At 41.4% G+C, this 14,634-nt stretch overlaps 1 protein-coding gene across 1 annotated transcript in view; it reads left to right on the top strand.

Annotated features, from left to right (window-relative positions):
• The window catches only part of babam2 (BRISC and BRCA1 A complex member 2), a 214,911-nt gene that overhangs the window by 54,095 nt on the left and 146,182 nt on the right, over positions 1-14,634 (top strand). The window contains exons 5-6 of the mRNA XM_014210010.3: positions 11,971-12,165; positions 13,590-13,664. Coding sequence (XP_014065485.1) covers positions 11,971-12,165; positions 13,590-13,664 — 270 coding nt within the window. The remainder of the gene's footprint in view (positions 1-11,970; positions 12,166-13,589; positions 13,665-14,634) is intronic.

Below are 14,634 nucleotides of genomic sequence, written 5' to 3'. Positions count from 1 at the left end.
GAGAGTCTTTCGGTGGCTTTTGGCAAACTCCAAGCGGGCTGTCATTTGCCTTTTACTGAGGAGTGGCATCCGTCTGGCCACTCTACCATAAAGGCCTGATTGGTGGAGTGCTGCAGAGATGGTTGTCCTTCTGGAAGGTTCTCCCATCTCCACAGAGGAACTCTGGAGCTCTGTCAGAGTGACAGAGTCACCTCCCTGACCAAGGATCATGTCCCCCGATTACGAAGTTTAGCCGGGCGGCCAGCTCTAGGAAGAATCGTGGTTGTTCCAAACTTCTTCCATTGAATAATGATGGAGTCCACTGTGTTCTTAGAGACCTTCAATGCTGCAGAAATTGTTTTGGTACCCTTCCCCAGATCTTTACCTTGACACAATCCTGTCTCGGAGCTCTGCGGACAATTCTTTCGACCTCATGGTTTGGTTTTTGCTCTGACATGCACTGTCAACTGTGGGCCCTTATATAGACAGGTGTGTGCCTTTCCAAATCATGTCCAATCAATTGAATTTCCAACAGGTGGACTCTGATCAAGTTGTAGAACCATTGGAAACAGAATGCATCTGAGCTTAATTTCGAGTCTCATAGCGAAGGGTCTGAATGCTTATGTAAATAAGGTATTTCTGTTTTCTAATTTTAATAAATTAGCAAAAAGGTAAAAAAACAGTTTTTCCTTTGTCATTATGGGGTATTGTGTATAGATTGATGAGGATTTTTATTTATTTTATCCATTTAAAAAAAAATTTCATCCAGTTACCAAATTTTGAAAAAGTCAAGGGGTCTCAATACTTTCCTAAGGCATTGTATATGCAAATACACCTGGTGTATTATCCAAATGAGTCACATATAATATTATTTATTTTAACACAAAATATAAAAATACCACCTGATACCATTACAAAATGTATAAACAAGTGCATTCTATTTAATGAAAAGTGGAATTTCACTAATTGAATACCTATATTCTGAATTCCATTCATTATTTGTCCGTGCCAGTAAATGTTTTATGTCCTTTTAATTCAGTCAATACCTGATGGATTAAAAACATTCTAAAAGTTTGGAGTGTTTTCATCCATTGTCTAACTGTCCAACTGTTTCCCCTCAATGAGGACAGTGGTTCATCCTTTAAAAGTTGCAGCGTACTGCAGCACAGCTTGCATGGTTTGGGCGGCAGGTAGCCTAGTGGTTAGAGCGTTGGACTAGTAACCAAAAGGTTGCAAATGTTGGTAAATGGTGCCACAGAATTCTATGGCATATTATTTGTCAGCCATTACAGGTAGTTAGTGCTACTTTGACCACCAGAGGGCATCTTTGAGAAGCATTTGATATCCTTCAATAGTGGCTATACTAGAGAATTTAAAACCTTTTTTTGTAAGAACATAGTATATGGGACTGATTTTAACCTCTCTGGGCTAGGCGGGACGAATTCGTCCCACCTACGCAACAGCCAGTTGAATCCCGTGGCGCGATTTTCAAAAACCTTAGAAATGCTATTACTTCAATTTCTCAAACATATGACTATTTTACAGCATTTTAAAGACAAGACTCGTTAATCTAACCACACTGTCCGATTTCAAAAAGGCTTTACAACGAAAGCAAAACATTAGATTATGTCAGCAGAGTACCCAGCCAGAAATAATCAGACACCCATTTTTCAAGCTAGCATATAATGTCACAAAAACCCAGAAGACAGCTAAATGCAGCACTAACCTTTGATGATCTTCATCAGATGACACACCTAGGACATTATGTTATACAATACATGCATGTTTTGTTCAATCAAGTTCATATTTATATCAAAAAACAGCTTTTTACATTAGCATGTGACGTTCAGAACTAGCATACCCCCCGCAAACTTCCGGGGAATTTACTAACAATTTACTAAATTACTCACGATAAACGTTCACAAAAAACAGAACAATTATTTTAAGAATTATAGATACAGAACTCCTTTGTGCAATCGAGGTGTCCGATTTTAAAATAGCTTTTCGGTGAAAGCACATTTTGCAATATTCTCAGTAGATAGCCCGGCATCACAGGGCTAGCTATTTAGACACCCAGCAAATGTAGCACTCACCAAAGTCAGATTTACTATTACAAAAGTTTGATTACCTTTGTTGTCTTCGTCAGAATGCACTCCCAGGACTTCTACTTCAATAACAAATGTTGGTTTGGTCCAAAATAATCCATCGTTATATCCAAATAGCGGCGTTTTGTTCGTGCGTTCCAGACACTATCCGAAATGGTAAATCAGGGTTACGAGCATGGCGCAATTCGTGACAAAAAAATTCTAAATATTCCATTACCCTACTTCGAAGCATGTCAACCGCTGTTTAAAATCAATTTTTATGCCATTTTTCTCGTAAAAAAGCGATAATATTCCGACCGGGAATCTCCGTTTAGGTAAACAGACAAAGGAAAAGAAAGCTTTCGGTCGACGCGGGCACGAGCCTGAGTCTCACAGTACTGTAACCAGCCACTACCCAAACGCGCTACTTTTTTTCAGCTAGAGCCTGCAAAGCCACGATTCAGCATTTTGCCGCCTTCTGAGAGCCCATGTGAGCCGTAGGAAGTGTCACGTAACAGCAGAGATCCTTTGTAATGGATAGAGATGGCAAAGAAGGCCAAGAAATGGTCAGACAGGGTACTTCCTGTACAGAATCTTCTCAGGTTTTGACCTGCCATTTGAGTTCTGTTATACTCACAGACACCATTCAAACAGTTTTAGAAACTTTGGAGTGTTTTCTATCCAAAGCCAATAATTATATGCATATTCTAGTTACTGGGCAGGAGTAGTAACCAGATTAAATCGGGTACGTTTTTTATCCAGCCGTGTCAATACTGCCCCCTAACCCTAACAGGTTAAGAAATGTTGCTTAATTAATTTGATTAATATTATGGTGTTTCTATTCCAAAAAAAAAAAAAAACCTCAAGGTTTCCGTTAGGATGGAACGGAAAATATGGCGCTGTACAACGTGACGACCGGGTGTAGGCTACAGTACTAAGAGAATAACATTTCCACACCCTAATTGTATAGTTGTAGTCTAACCAATGCCCAAATGGAGATTCAGTGAAAATAAATACAAATCTTACTGATTTATCAAGACCATCTTATTGATATTTATCTTATTGATTTATCAAGACCACTATTTTAGCATTGTTTCGCACTGCTATAAGAAAAACTTGTCTCATCGCAGTGCGAAACGGTGCTAAAATAGTTGACCACAGTGGGTAGGCTATTTCTTCAAATCCTATTGCTGCTAACTTCAATATGCTCTTTAAATAAATAAGACCTACACCACTTTTAACTGCACATTACTCAACACTAGTGAGACTCATGTCACAGTATATCGATTGGCGTGACCGTCAATAATTACATATGGGTCTCCCGGTGGAGGCCGGCACGGGTATCGAACCTGCATCTGTAGCAATGCATTTGCGCTGCGATGCAGTGTCTTAGACCGCTGCGCCAGTCAGGAGGGCTATTATAATACTGTAAATGGTGTCCAGGTCAGGATAACAAAAACATTTCTTTATTAAAGACTATCAGAAAGAAGCCATGAATGAGTGAGTCATATGTAGGTGCCGGGCTATATGACTGTGCCATCTACTTGATAATATATAACAATATTTTGGAGGTTATTTAGTTAAAAATGAAAGTGAGCGATTGTAATCTGAATAAAAGCCCAAATTATATTTGTTTTTAGAGGGAGAGAAACGCTGGGTCAATTGTGCGCCGCCCTATGGGACTCAAAATCACGGTCGGATGTGATACATAATAATAATAATAATAATTTTTGTTGTATTATTTGTTTTGTCTCTTCTAGTGGATTAAACTGAAATTGCAACCAATCACGGCCGGTTGTGATACAGCCAACCTAACTAAGAAATACATTTGACGATAGAATTCTCCCCCCACTCTCCTTCTAGGCAAGTCTATTGTCCAACTACCTGCTAATAGCCATAATGGCGCTGTACAACGTGACCGTGTGTGTTTGAAATAGTATTTTCCAGTAAGCAACAATTTGTTTACCTTCATTAGACAACTTTGTTCCAATATTTCTGTAATTCAGTGATATTTATTCCCATAGTAATTCGTTATGGATCCATAACTAAATAAACATCTGCATTTTGAAAGAGTATTTTTATAATTATTTTATTAAAGAAAGCCTAAGGATGCTGATTAAGAAATACAGTACTGTAGAGTATATGCTTTTACATTTGGATAATAAAGCATTTAAAGCATTTTGAATATATAAGCCACCTGCATTTGTTTATTAGGCTACTGTGCAGTTTGACAAGTAAACAGCCTACAGTACATACTTTAGTAAACATGGGAAAGTGCCTAATTCCTTACATAAGGGAGAGCAGGCCATGTCCAGATATTCTCTGTGACCTAAAGTACTCATTAACTCTGTCTTTAATGCTTTTTCAGGTTGCATCAGTCATGGACAGAAACTTCTGAGACACAGTATTAATGATGAACTCCCGGAGGTTCATTGGTAAGCCACATTTGCCTCGGGATCCATCCCAGTTGGTATTCTGTGTCCACTCGTGGTATCTCTCTTCGGTTACACATCCTTGGAATAGCAGAACAGCATAACGATCCAGGCGGCCCTTGCTGTACCTGGTGAGCAGTTGGTCAAGTTCTGTTGTCAGAAGAGGAATGGAAATGTCAGGGTGAACCGACAACCTGGCGAACCCGCCATGTATGTTGACTCTGCCTGTCGGAGGTGGAGTTCCAGAGCTCACAGGTGTGCCTGGCATGGATTGTGACTCCATCTCGTCTCTCGCCCTCTTCAACGCGTCATTCTCCGCCTGACTCTCGGCAATGCCGCCTGTCTTTGGACCAATGCATCAGCTGTCGCCCGTATCTCTGCCCTCCGATAATGTTTCTCTTTCTGCTGGTCTGCCTTCAATGACTCGATCTCGGTCTTCAAAGTTTGAATCTGATCCATGTGCACCTTCATCAGATGACTCGAATGTACCGCCAAGAGCCCCCATCGATTACAGTGGCCTATGATAGAAACGGTAGATCAATTAAGAACTAAAAGTGACTCCAACACACACATGCTGCGTACACATTTGAAGAATCTAGCAAAACTAACCGCTTTCTTGGCAACCAATGCGTTTTTTCAGTGCGGCCCGTTGTCCAGCTCTTTGTCCACTGAGCTCCACGGATGGTTGTCGGCATGGTTGTATGCTCTGCAAAACAATTCACGTTTTTAGTACACATTTATTTTTTATTTAACCTTTATTTTATTATCGATTTTATTACACAGTATGCCTACACATTGATAGGCTATATACATTTTTTTTAAAGAAAATGCTCTGAAACTAAAATACCTTTTGTTTTGGTGATCCTCTCAGCTCCGGCTCATTTTCAAGTCCTCTCGTGGTTACGGTCCCTGGAACGGGTAGCATCTGCATTTTGAATGTCTTTTTCTAGTTATTTTATTAACGAAAGCATAAAGATGTTGATGAAGAGATACTGTACTGCTGTTTTGAGTTAGAAATGTTACACTTTTTTTGTAACACTTAGCGTCGAGTACATTGCAAGTAGGGCGATGTTCACACCTACAGTAGCCAGGCTATAAGAGTCTATTGTCCTGCTAATTGGGCTGCAAGTGTTTGAAAACCTGTTTCAAAATGCCACCAGCTGTCCATCACTACTGTAAATAAAAACACAGCATCTTGTTTATGTCTTGTTTACATTCTTTATTGTAACCACAATGTCACAAATAATTTCTGTCTACCTTTCCTTTTATTACTTTTAGAGTTTGGGATTTACAAATGTGTGCTTTTCATGTCATTTTTCCTTAAATCCAGTTCGGATTTAATTATAACTTTTGACTGACGCCTTTAGAGAGAGGTCAAATGCTTTAATATTTAATAATATCTGCCCTCCAAATTCATATCTACGGGGCATTTTTCACGCCATTATTAGTTACATTGTTTTATTTTGAACATGCAGACAGGCACTAAGAACAGCGGGAACGTTTCCCTAGTCAGTCCCTTAAAGTGTTGCTCTGTGCTACCGTGGGGTGGGGGTCCACCACCCCTACCCCTTCCTCCTCCTCCCTTCCCCATGGGCTAGGTCCGTCTTGTGTGCAACGCTCTGTGGCCCATCCCGTGCCCCCTGCCCTCGTGCCATGAACCTTCCGCTATTTCAGTGGATACAGCTGGAGAACTACAAGGCAATCCCATTGTGCGCCACTCGGGAACCGTGACCAATATGACCAACATATATTGTCCTGCTAATAACAGGGTTAATAATATATCTGTGAGAATATCCAAGGGACTTTTATTTAATTCTAAATTAATAATAATAATAATAATAATAATAATTGCTTTGTTTAAAAAATAACATTTTGTGAGATTTCATTTTCAAATAACGTAAAATGAGCGAGGAAAAAGGCCGTTCTTGAACATGTGGTGAGACATTGTTACTAATTTGTAAATAAAGCCAGTTTGTTATTTAGAATTATTTATTTCTGTTTTTAGAGGGGGAGAAACCAAAAACCTACAGTCATCTCATGGGTCTCCCAGTCGAGGCCGGCACGGGTATTAAACCAGCATCTGTAGTAACACAGCTTGCACTGCGATGCAGGGTCTTAGACCGCTGCGCCACTCAGGTGCTGTACAACGTGACTGGTTGGGAGTATGCTACAGTACTACAGTAAAAGCAAAATAATCCTATAATTTCCACACCCTATTTGTAGTCTAAGTTTCTCGTAGAATAAAAACCCTAATGTAACAACCAGTTTTTTTTAATACTGAAGTCGTGCACAATTATCAATTTCTATTTATGTTTATGTTTCCCATTCATTATCAGTTAGAGACACCGTAGCGCCGAAAGCATAATCAGTGCTCTAACTCCCCCTTGCGCTGGTCTGGAGCAATGAAGTAGTGATGCAGGATACCGTACTAAACCACAAATTACCTTTAAATTCCACAGCATAATCGCAAAACTTTTAGTGGAGCCACCACTGTAGTGCCATGTTGGGCCCAAGCCGTGTGGTTGTCTTTTAGGAACACTACAGGGCTGAGGATTCCATTGCCAACTGTCTTAAACACATGACAAGAGCAATTTAATGTGATCTTAGACTTGGCACTTTCCGTGGGCGAAACAGGGTGCGAGCCCACACTTCAATTAGAAGACTAACTGCAGATTAATTTAATACTTGGGAGTTTTTAATGCCTGATACGTTCAAGTCAGCAAGCGATGTATTGGATCAGGTTGCCAGCATATATAAAAATCACATTAAATGCACAAACAAATATTTGCCTTGGCCTATATAATTATCTTTACATTTCAGATGGCAGCACCCTTCTCTCTGTGCGGCTCAGTGAAATATTGGATCGGCACGACACAGTCGTTATGGCAGAGGAAGACATAATTCTGTCAGCTTGGGTCTCTTCAGTAAGAGGGGGCCTACAGCTTGTTCTTGAGAACATGTGATTTCACACGTTGTACCCATTTTCTCCTGACCTTGTTCTATTAGCTCCCTATTGGTTTGGGAATCTGAAATGATGCCCAATTTGCTGAAAGTTATTGTATTTTCCCCAAGACTGCATCCAATGAAATGTAATGTCTTCTCTAATGGAATTGCATCAGCCAGTCCTGTGGATTTGTATGCTACCTTGTCAGGTTTGGAGTTAGATTGTGTTTGTCAGTGACCTCTGACTATCTTTATGTAGTTTATACTTTCCCCCCTTTTTATTAAAATGCTGTTGTTTAAATGCCCAATGCAGCCGTATTTATATCAATATCAAATAATTTCTGGGTAACAATTAGGTACCTTACTGTAATATTTTTCCATTCAAATGGACAGAAATAGCTTTTTAGCAAAAAACAATTTTTCAAGCAGAAATGTTTCTGTCTGAGTGGGGAAAACGTAAAACTCACTGTAATTGGCAGAGGGGATTGGAACTCTTTTTGTTATTGGTCTATAACCAATTTACTTTCTGGTGTTCACACCATGCAAGCTGAAACTCCCACCCATGCAATTATAAGGTCCTGTGTAAATTGTATTTTTAACCAGCATCACAACCAGCAACATTTTTTCACACTTTTACAGTGTTAGTTTCATCAGCTGTTGTACAATACGATACAAAACACAGGAAAGCAGAATTGTGAATGCACTGGGCCTTTAAAAAAGGAATTTAAGACCGATAAACTAATCTAATTAATTATCTTGCCATAGTGTTGTTTGTTGGTTTGGAGCTTACGTAAAGGAACACAGGATGCAGTGCAAGCATTGTGAATAATTTGTCTGCATCATTTCCAATCCTCCATATATTTTTTTGTATATGTATAAAACATATGGGTCTAATGCTGATTGGTTAAAAGCGCATTCCAGCCGGTGTCTATTTAAGCAATAAGGCATGAGGGGGTGTGGTATATGGCCAATTTACCACGGCTAAGGGGTGTTCTTATGCGCAACGCGGTGTGCCTGGATACAGCTCTTAGCCGTGGTATATTGGCCATATACCACAAACCCCCGAGGTGCCTTATTGCTATTATAAACTGGTTACCAAAATAATTAGAGCAGTAAAAATAAATGTTTTGTCATACACATGGTATGCGGCCTGTTATACCACTGCTGTCAGCCAATCAGCATTCAGGGCTCAAACCACCCAGTTTATAATCCACAATTTACCACCAGCTAACTCTAATGACATTAAAATGCCTATTTACTCTGTTCCATCTGACTGCGCAATCCACTTTCTCATCAGCCCAGGCAGGGAAGTTATGAACTTGATCTCCACTATCAAAAGGATCTAGATATTATCTCACATTTCTTTTAGACTAAAATGTAGTTTTCAACAGCAGAGATTTGTATAAACCTTACTGTCTGTCTCTCAGACATTTGCAACATTGTTTCAATATTCAAATTCCATCTCCAGCTGTCTCATAATAATGAATGTGTAGTGGTCGGGACTAGAGAGAAAGGCAGGCAGCGTTTCTCAGCCAGTCGAATTCATGAATCAGCTGGCATCACTTTTATGTGTGTATATATAACAAAACGGTTTGAAATGATTATGTTTTAGTCAAACATATCTGTTTGGGCTTCTTATGGTCAATTTGTCGTGTACAAATTATTTGTAATTATGTTCCGGCCCCCGACCGTTCGCTCAAGAAAAACATCGGCCCGCGGCTGAATCTAGTTGATCCCTGGTGTAGGCCTACCTTTTTAATTACACCATTGTGAAAGTCTAGACTCAAGAATCAATTACAGTGCCGTTCTACCATCTGTGAGCCCCAAAGGTAGGCCTAATGGTTTGTCAAGAGGAAGTTTTCCTTATATCACTAGTATATCCCTGCCCCTCAGCTCTTGCTTATTTCTCTCTTCCTCTCTTTTCCTTCTGCTGCCTTTCCCTCTCCCTTCCTCCTTAGTGAAGTTTCAGTGATATGTGATGTCACAATCCTGACACAGCACTTCCTCTCAGTCCCTCCTCAGTTTCAGCTCGTTCCTGCCTCTGGGCCATCTTGCTGCCTTTTTGGACAATGCCCGTCCTTGTTTGCATCTCCCCCATATTTCGGGAAGCCCGACATTGCTGGTAACCACTCGCGGCTCAGGATGATGAGGTCACCGGTACTGAATTGCCTGCCTTTGCCCTCTGCTTCCCTGTTCGATGGCAGGAGGAGGGGCATGGTCCAATAGGAAACAATGGAAGCTTTCTTCTGATGTGATATGGACAGACAGACTGACATACAGACAGCCAAGCAGTTAAGTTGATAGAGGTCAAAGACTGGCCTTGTGTCATCATTACTCCCCAATGCATGAGGGTTGGTATGGGCTACTTTTGGGACCTATGACCCTCTTTATCCACACACTCACGTTCATAGTCGTTGCTTTATCTATACATTCGCTCTACAACTGGACCGACCTATGGCCGATTGACAGAACTGCTATACAACACGCCAAAGAAACGGAGTGATGCATACAAACCGCAGCATGAGCAGAGAATACACATCGGACCAGCTGCCATCAGACTGGAATTGTGGTTATGTCATCACCGGTTATGTCATGACTCAGTTGTTTGTTCTTGTCTAGTCACAGTTTGGCCATTTGGCTTGGATCCAGCTTTCAGAAGGGGTCAGTGACAGGGTTAGCTTTCACTTCTTCACGGGAGCTTTTAGGGCCGTGTTCATGGACTTAGTTCACCAGAGTTGAGATCAGTTTGATTTCCATACCAAACAAGAATTTAAACTGAGGTTCAAAGTCCATTCAATTCAAGCCTGGATTGACCGGCTTTGAAATGGAACTGACCTGAACTGATGCAGTGTGCCCTCTAAGACAAACTTGTTGTGAACTGATCGAAATAATATGAATATGGTCATTAGACTATATTGTCTTCCAAAGAAAATATCCTTTCATGTCGGCTACACATGTTCAACACTCCATTTTGTACTGAATGACTTTGACTTGATCCGTAAAGTTCTGCCTTCATGCCTGTCCTATTGTTGTTTTGAGTGCTGTCCGTAATGATGACTAGCTTACTGTAAGTCTCGCTCAAATGGGCAAGCTCCAGCTCCATGGATCTTCCCCCTCCATCTGTATGTGTGTTTCAGCTAAGCCTGCAGACAGAGTTGCGCCTCACTGAAGCGAGCAAAAATCATGTTGAAAAAAACAAGAGCACTGTCATTTAAAAGTCCAAAAAGTGTGACAAACTCATTAAGTCACTGCCACTGTTTTCACACTTGTATGCCACATTTTGAACTATTGAGTTTCCCCTACTACGCCAATTAAGTCGACAGTAGACCACTGCGTAGTGCTACGTTGCATCTAGGCTCAGTCGTCCATTTGTGTTTATTTGGCTGACATGTTTCCCGCAGTTTGTTTTCGCACAGTGTCACTCAAATTAAAATGTTGTATTTTTATTCCTCATACGTCAGTAAACAATTACCCCCCTTCAGAGGGAGCAATAACATCCTGTTTTGTATAATTAGGCCAGTGGAAGATGTGTAACAAGGCTTACCGATTCATGACAGGTGGTTGCTTGTTTATGCCTTTTTTACTGTACATTTGCATACCTGTTGTCAGCTTCAGTCAGTGAGGTCAGGGGAATTTGGCATTGTTCATGCAAATACCCTGTTTGTGGGAGGAGAGTTATCGCAAATGTACAATGGACTGTTCAGACACGCAAGGGTCGCTCTGTCCGCTACTCAAAATAGCGTACACTGCATGGAACTGGAACTCAAAATGCACTCAACATGTTTAATTTAAGGATCAGGAATGTCCTAACAACACCCAGAGTATATTGTTCCCCCTCTCTGTTGTCTAAATGGAAAATATTCAATTTGTGGTCTTTGATGCCTAACCAAACCATTGTGTACCAAAAAAGTTGGAGCACCAAAAAAATATTGGCCAGGTCCCTGCTATCCTTATCCGCTTCCTTGAAACAATGCTCCTTCCCATCACTAACATTTGTCTTGGTAACTTTCCTTTCCTCCTTTTTGAGCCACTTCTTTCAACCATTTTGGCAAATGAGGTCAGATATATTGCATTGGGGGTGGGAATGATCAAAGGATTCACTGCGAACCGACGCAGCTCTGTGTCGCTTCAGGAAATCCTGTGGCGATGTCATGTTCCTGCGATGCAGGAAGAAGAGAGGGGGTAAATGGCATAGTTTGGGATTATTCCCGTAATGGATGTCAGATGGGGCTCTAGTGAACCAATGGGGCTCTTTCCTCACCATTGTGTTTTCAATTCCTTTCATCGTTTCAATTGATTTCGCTCCTATTACATGGCTAAATGGCCTCTAGTGTAGATGAAATCAAGTGAGTGCCTCAAAGGATAGTTCTTTGCAGTTAGATACCAGAATGGATAACATAGATCATGAACTGAGACAATATCGACCCAAAATGAACATGCTTTGAGTTGTATAGGCTTTCAGCTATTTTGTTCACTTTGCACCAAGGCCTAAACAAAAACCCCTCTAATAACCTCTCACTCTCTCTCTCCAGCACCTGGTCCAGTGGGATGCGGGGGACCCGGAGTGCCTGCTGCAGCTGGTGAAGGAGCTGATCCAGCAGTACCACCAGTACCAGTGCCAGCGTCTGCGCGAGAGCTCCCGGCTGCTCTTTGAGTACGACAGCCTGCTCGAGGACCCCAACTACAGCCGCAGCATGGAGATCTACGCCGGGCACAAGAACAGCTGGGTACGCTACATGATACAGCCACGTCACAGGGCATAGTTCCACCCACCCAGAGTTGTGCCTAGTATGTGGCTCAGCATTCAGCTTCTCTTTGTTTTAAATATTTTTACGCACACTGATTATTTAAAAGCTTTGCACTGGTTTAATTTTCTGGACAGACTGATATGAGGCTATAGTTTCTCTTGATTCTCTCAAACATTTGACCCCCACATCTAATCCTCATCCTATCTAAACCTATATAAATTGCAGCACCTAAACCCAGACATAATGTAGACATACACAACCAGTTCAGCTAGCTACATGGTTAATAAATTCACAGCAGCGAAGTGAAAGTCGCTGTCACTGAACCACCTTGTGAAAGGGCTGATTATGCTAGGTGAGGATGTGGCGCCCCAAGCATGTTCCAAAGCAAGGCCGTGTGTATATGTCTGTGTCTACTCTGTGTGTGTGGAGACACACTCCCCCACTAACTAACCTACTACTTTTATGGAATAGAAGGTCTTTTATATGTGCCTTGATGGGAAAGGATGATTTTTAGGAACATTTCAATGTGTACATGTGAAAGTTCTGACTTTGCAGATGAGGTTTGCCTTAAGATGGCTTTATTGTTCTACATCTCTTAATTCCTTTAGTCATATATTTAGTCACATTAGTCACATTGTTCATCTGCGTTATTTATACATTTTTACATCATTTTTATTGGAAAAGTTGTTAAAGACATTCTCCGGAACTTTGGCGGCGACTAAGTATTTTTTTATGTGTAATTCATACATCCATAATCTATAAGCAGAATTACTGTTTTGCCTCAATTAGCCACAAAATCCCTAGTTTGAAAATGACTTTTAATGGAAGCTATGCTGCGCCATTTTCTCCTATGTGGGCCAGTCCCTTAGCAATTTGAGTTTGAAGCGAGCCAATAAGCTTCAGCCCCTCACCATTTGAGTGACAGCTAGAAAGATGCACACACAGCAGAGCGAGAGAGAGTAATGACGTGGTGCACATATCTGCACGTATGTGACCACTTTTGTCTCGTGAGTGCTACTTTCAGAACAACTGGCTAAAAAGTATCTCTTTCAATGGATTGATAATTTTTTCTAGACCGTAGGCTAAAAATACAATTAACCTTTTACACTTAGCTAGTCAGCAAATTAATCACATTGAAAATCCGTAGGATCAATAGCTCCCTAAAATCAGGAAATAAATATCTCTCATTTGTCCAAAAATCGGCCCATTAAGACAGATAGATGAGATGTATTCAAACAGGTTCTGAAATCGCATTTGCAATGCACTCATCTTTAGCCATCCCTAATCATTCCCATGCAGTGCGCCTGTGTTGTTTCAATATGACCTGTGTGTTACCCTGTGTGCCTGTGTGTTCTCCATCTGTACACGGTGTGATGTTCTTTTCCTTGCCTCTCGTGTTCCAGACGGGGGAGTTCTCCGCTCGCTTCCTGCTCAAGCTCCCTGTGGACTTCAGCAACATCCCCGTCTATCTCCTCAAGGTAACCAACCAACCAACATCCCCCCTTCATACATATGCTCACACACGCGCAAAGGAATATGCGTGCGTGCGTGCATGCAAAGGCAAACCTTCACTGTATGCCTTTAAGCATGCAGCACAGCAGATAAACAGGGCTAGAACGAACTCTGTGTAGGATTGTGTGTGTGTCTTCTCAATCTGTATGTATCTATTCAATCTTTGTGTGTTCAGTGTGTGCGCAGCCCCGTACACATACTGGTCGCCGGGGCTGTGAGTTGACTAATCAGCAGCCCGTCACTTCCTATCAGCTTTTAGCTGAGTGGTGTCTGCAGGCTGCGCAGACCAAGCTCTCCCTCCCTCCCTCCCTCCCTCCCTCCCTCCATCTCTCTCTTTCTCCCCCTCTCCGTCTTTTCACTGCGTGTGGTTGTGCAGCTAGGCCTCGGGAAGCCCAAGCTCGCTGGCCTTTTCCAGCTCGCGACGTGTTTGTGAGAAGAAATGATGTTAAACATAAGGAAAACAGCAGCAGTCATCAGCATCACAGGCCTTTCGTCCCTCATGTCTCTCAGCACTGAAACACACCAGTCTCTCTGGACACAGTTAGTGGACTATCTTATCCCTTTCAAAAACCAGCCAACTTTAGCGTTCTGGCAACTATTTTCGGACTTTTCTTTATATCTGAAAGGTATTGCCGGCGACAAAACCTGTACTTTTATTCCTGCCAAACTACCTATTTATAATTGCGGTAATGTATTTCAAAATCCCGCCAACCCCTCAGTAAAAACGTCGCATTTCATCTTACCGTCTTTGGCACGCATTAACCTCTTACATCTAGACGTTCCGCTAGCGGAACACCTGCTCCAATATCCAATGATAGGCGTGGCGCGAATTACAAATTCCTCAAAAATACAAAAACTTCAATTTTTCAAACATATGACTATTTCACAGCATTTTAAAGACAAGACTCTCCTTTATCTAACCACACTGTCCGATTT

The sequence above is a fragment of the Salmo salar genome, chromosome 09 (assembly GCF_965601325.2).
Source record: "Salmo salar chromosome 09, fSalSal1, whole genome shotgun sequence".
Taxonomy (NCBI): Eukaryota; Metazoa; Chordata; class Actinopteri; order Salmoniformes; family Salmonidae; genus Salmo; species Salmo salar.
Note: the sequence above shows the minus strand (reverse complement) of the source record. Positions and strands in the feature narration are given on the sequence as shown.